The sequence below is a fragment of the Lachancea thermotolerans genome (genome assembly GCF_000142805.1).
Source record: "Lachancea thermotolerans CBS 6340 chromosome H complete sequence".
In the NCBI taxonomy this organism is placed as follows: domain Eukaryota; kingdom Fungi; phylum Ascomycota; class Saccharomycetes; order Saccharomycetales; family Saccharomycetaceae; genus Lachancea; species Lachancea thermotolerans.
Window position 1 is genome coordinate 1 of NC_013084.1, and position 5,526 is coordinate 5,526.

The following is a 5,526-nucleotide window of genomic DNA, read 5'->3' on the forward strand; positions in this document are numbered from 1 at the left end:
GGTCTTAGGTATTGCGAAGCCTGTGTATATCGACATCGCAAGCAATAAAACTGAGCCCGGTACCATTGCCTGTGCTAATGTTTTAGTAGCTGCTCCTATGCATCTGAATATGTGTGACATCACAAATGTGGCTATCAATGACATCATGAAGTAAAAAAAAAACGCACCAGCATTGGTCTTGAAGTTGCACAAGAAGTAAAACACAATGTTGAAAAAGACCGCCGTAACAAGTTTACTAGGGATTTCAGATATTATTGACGCAAGAGCGTCTGCAGATGGGTGATATAAGGAATACCTTTTATGCTTTTCAATGATTGGCCTCGACTCATACAAAGCTAAAACCTCCAGCATACAAGAAAAAGCATTAAAAAGAACCGCAAAGAATAATGCGGCTGCCCGCGAATATAATCCAGCCGTATTATCATGTTTTAATACTTTGTAAAACATAGAGCCTAAAAGCAAGGACATGCTACTGTTTCCTAAGACCAAAAACAGCGTGAGCCCAATACTGTTGCGAATTCTTTGAAAGTTTCTAACCAGCAAGTACTTAACCTGCAGCCAGTAGCTCACTATAAAAGGAGATGATGCACGAGCACGATAAGACTGCCTAGCAACATGTCCCTTGTGAAGACCAGTATTCTGTCCAGAGTTATCTTGATTTTGATGTTCTTCAATTCTACCCAATAGTTGCCGGTAATTTTCAGAGTTCTTCCAGTACTTCTCCATTTCTTCAGCTGTTGAAGGCACGAATTTTTTGTTTTCATTGGCAATTCTTTCTCCAGGACTTGTCACTGCGGTGATAAAATCTGCGGTAGCTTGCCTTTCGGGACAAATGTAGCCTAGCTCTTCAAAATATTGCTTCGCTTCATTTGCAGATCCAAAGTAAATTTGGCGTCCTTCGTACAGCACACAAACCTTGTCAAACAGATCGTAAGTTTCTTGCGAGCATTGGTATATGGCAACTGCTGAAGAAGACTTCATCATCCTTGCACTCGCACGAAGAGCTTTCACAAACTCCATTGCAGTTGCAGAATCCAGACCCCTAGTAGCGTTGTCCCAGCATTGCAACTTGGATCCACAGATAGAAACTTCAGCTATTGATACTCTCTTACGTTCTCCGCCCGAAACACCTCTTACGAGTTCATTTCCGACTTTCGTGTTTCTAGTGTGTAGCAGTCCGTAGGTGGCCATGGCCACTTCGGTAAGGTGCTTTGCAAAAGCCACGCGGCTTACTCCAGGAATACGATTGGAAGGTGTTGAGAGTAAAGCAATGGTGTTTAATGTTTCAAACACAGTCAAGTGTGGAAAATGCACGTCTGCCTCGGCATTGTACACGACCTCTCCTCTGTAGTGTTTTTTAATTTCTTCAGGCGACATACCATCATACTCGATTACAGAGTTTGAGTCAAGATGAAAACCATGAGTGTTAGACGAAATAGATTTCAAAAGTGTTGTGCATCCAGAACCAGGGCGGCCCAAGACAACTAAAAGCTCACCAGGTTCGATAAGCCCGTCCATAGGCTTAAGAATATCGATAGTATTATCCTCATTTGCCTTATGACACTTTCTGTAGACGAATTCACACAGTTTCTTCGGAATATTGGCCACTGTGGATTGATACGTAACATCTCCCGAACTGCCAAAAGCACGCAGGCTTCTCCATAAACAACCAAGAGTATAGGGCTTGTAATGCTCAGGAGCGTTCCGGATGAGTTTGCTAAGATTCCGAACCCATTCTGTTGACGAGAACTCATCGGAGTTGGGATCTAATTTTGGGGTGTATTCATGAGACTCACAGTTTGTAAAGACTGGGTTGATCGGGGACTTCGAATTCAAAGATGAAGTATCGCCCCCTGTCATCGGATACGTTATACTCGAAGCATTTGTAAATGCACGACGAGCCAGATCACGAATGTCGTTTTCGACGCTACTATCACGCCCATTGTGACCTTTCTCAGAGGTGGTAGAAGTCGTGCACATCTGGCTTTTTCAAATCACTACTATTGGATTAAAATACTGCTTCACCTAGTTTAAGCCCCTAGGACTCAAGCTCTTCAAAATCGAGAGCTTGAAGTTCTCCTTCGATATCGGCTCTTTACCGATCAAAAGTTAGAATAGGCTGTCCAGGCTCAACTTGTAAGTATTCGACCTTAAGATATATATTTGTTCCATTGCTCTTGTACACATTTATATTTACAAATTAGTTCTTTCGAACACAGAAGGGCATTCGCCCCTAGAAAACGGAAGCATCACGGAAACGTTCCGCATCATTTCTTCCTTTTGAAACCAACTCCGAAATCAACCTTGGTCGATGGAAACAGAGTTAATGGTTAGAAGGATGACACAAGGGATCAGCTGGCTTTGTAAGCGTGTTTTTTTTTTTTGTTTTTGTTTCGGAGACGGATCATTGCAGGCAGATTAATTTTCCGTTTACTGGGGGGGAAATTGTGAAGGGTACGGAAAGACCTTCAACTAAAAAAAATATTTCACATTTTTTTACGAGTACCGGCAACGATTTAATTTTGCCCCCATACCATACGCCGAAAAAGGGCGTTTCGTGATTTCTCTAGGAAATTTTATCACAAAATTGTTCCAGGCAATAACACAAAGCCCCTTAAATTAATGATCAAAGTTATGTGTTCAATCTGAACATTTCAAGATCCGGAAAATAGCCTCTTAACCTATTATTTCTATTAATATTACTTGACTTGCCATTGAGTTTTGAAATCTTGATTTACTTGCTACTGAGGTGAGTCTAAATCGTTGGTTGAAGGATTCCAGGCTCCTTGGTTAGATTTTCCGTATTCAAACTTAGTATCCTTATTGGTGGATAATGGCAGTAAATTTATTACTTTCTGTTTAGTTCAAGAATAACTATCCTGTTCTTTGTTCAAACCATTGGAATTAAATACTAAAATCTAAGACTTGACTTATATTCGTTTGTGAGATAAAGCCCGCGCCTGTCGCGTGACTACAATCGTGTCGCGAATCATCTTTGTCATGAACTCATTATGGTCAGATCACGCTCTCTAACGTTAACTGCTGGTCTCCCTTGGAACGTGGTCAGGTTCTTGCTAAGGTCTTGAGCTGTCAAGTACCATACCGCTATGAACCAAGGTGCCATTCTGCAACTTGGCAGTAATACATACCAACAATTCGACAACAATCGAACACTTTACAGACTTCGTCTGCCGTTTTCACATAATTTGCTACTCAATAACGTCTCTTACTCAAAACTTTAATTTGGAGCTTTCACAAAGCTTCCTTTTTTTATACCGAAGTGCACTATTTGAACACGTCAACGACATTCAAAGCTATGGATTTTAATTTCTTATAATTAAGTGTATTTTGAAGGAGAAGGGTTCTGGACTTCAGCAGGGCTTAAAATTGTCGGCTTTGTGACTGGATCAGTGATGCGTGATAGTGCCAAGTTGCATAATGACACATTGATATGATATGGCATAAGAACAAATCGCAAATACAGCGTATGTTCAACCAAAAATCATGGGAAGATCTACAATCAACCTTTCATAGTCCAGATCGGACGATGGTGGCTAAGGTATGAAGGAAAGTGGTACCCTTAGCACTGTCCTTATTTCATTGCAAGTCTAAGCCACGTCTTAATATACCTTATAAGACCTGAAGTTTTGGTTAAGGACAGGATTAACATTGGACTTAGAGAGAGCACGGGAAGATATATAGTACCACCATCCACGAAATAGTTTGCTAATCTTAATATGGAAAACCTAGTTCACGAATTTGAGAACCTTTCGGCCAAGGGCCCAGATTCGCCGCAATAAATTATACCGATTCAAATTGCATACCTTTATATGCGCGGTCTAACACTTACTTCGTCATTATCTTGTTTTCTGCAAATCTAGCCTAATAACGCCCTTAGATAAGTACTTCCTTCAATGAGCTAAAGATGAAAACCGATTGAGCTTAATACTCCTGGATAATAACACCTCATCTAAAAATGGCCCTTTCTAATATATCCTTCCCTCCTTCATCACAAAAACCAAATTTGTCTCTGGCTCATCCATAATGCTCACATCTTCAAGTGGATTAGATTTCATCATCAACAAATCAGCAATAAATCCAGGCTTCACCTGGCCGAGCTTGTTGCCCAAACCATTCATCTCTGCTGGAGTCACGGTTGCAGATAAAAGGACATCACGAGCACTCTGAACTTTCCCTCTTATGAAAAACTCTTGTGTCTGGTATCCGCCTAAGGGGCCTAGTAGATCAGAGCCAAAGCAGATCTTTACCCCCTTTTCTTGAGCAATTTTTATTGCGTCGATTCCTTGACCGAGAACCTCTGCGTTTTTCTTACGGTTTACCGGGCCCAGGAATGTTCCGAATTGGTCTGACGCCATGATCTTATATGTGACTAAGGTTGGAGTCAAGTAGCACCCTAGCTCGGCCATGAGCTCGGCAGTCTCTTCGTCTAGAAGGTTTCCATGCTCAACACCCTTGACTCCAAGTTTGATACAGTTCTGAATCGCTTCAGGCGTGTAAACATGCGCAGTGACATAAGTGTGGTAAGTTTTGGCCACATCAACCAAAGCTTTAATTTCGTCGTGACAAAACTGAAGGTTTGTAATTTTATCAGTAGGAGATGCCACACCTCCGCTGCCCATCATTTTGATAAAGTCAGCGCCTCTGCGGAACTCCTCTCTAGCAGCTGTGTAGCACCCATCGACACCGTCGGCAACGACACCAACCGTCCCTGTATGACAGGAGCAGCTATCAAACGCGCTTGCTGGTAGGCTCCCAGGACGCAAGTCGCCATGACCGCCCGTCTGCGAGATCGCATGACCACAAGTAATTAGCCTTGGGCCGATAAGGGAACCATTTGCCACCGCAGCTTTCACAAACCCTTCAATTCCTCCACAGTCTCTTACTGTCGTAAAGCCTCTAGCCAACGATGCTTCCATTGTGAACCTTAGTCTTAACACGGCAACACTTTCGGGCATCATTGCTAGTTGAGCTAAACCCATTTCGCCTGGCACTGCACCCATGTGGACATGATTGTCAAAGAGGCCTGGCATTACATATTTTCCGGTACCTTCAATAATCTCGTAATCTTTTGAGGTTTCTGATTTAGGTTCCCTGCCAAAGTTGACTTTAGAGATCTTGCCCTCGTTTATGAAAATATACGCTTCTGGATGAGTTTTACCTTCCACCACATCTATGAGGTTGGTGTTAGTGATGTAATAGTTTTGTAGTGGTTTTAACCGCCAAGGAGCGACTAAATCCTCCAACTTTTTGTTGTTTCTCTCGTTTACGTCAATAGTACAGGTTTTCATTTTTAACTTTGGCTTTTGGGGTCGCTATTTTTATTCTATAAGGATATAACCACGGCTTTAGATACTGTTTATATAAATTTGGATCATGGTAACTAGAGCCCTACTACGCTAGACCTTTTCAATCTCTTCCAGGTCTCCCTTATTTGGCCTTTGCAATTGCAATTTTGCGTCACTCGAAAGCTGTGTTTCGTGGTAAATAAATGACAGCGGAAAAGCC

General features: G+C 42.0%; 1 protein-coding gene across 1 annotated transcript; it reads right to left on the minus strand.

The window, feature by feature from the left end:
• Positions 1-3,986: 3,986 nt before the first annotated feature.
• KLTH0H00132g (KLTH0H00132p) lies at positions 3,987-5,309 on the minus strand (the record flags this gene model as incomplete). Its single annotated transcript, XM_002555841.1, has 1 exon — positions 3,987-5,309. One exon carries the CDS (start codon positions 5,307-5,309, stop codon positions 3,987-3,989), a length of 1,323 nt encoding a protein of 440 aa, XP_002555887.1.
• Between the last annotated feature and the right edge of the window lie 217 nt (positions 5,310-5,526).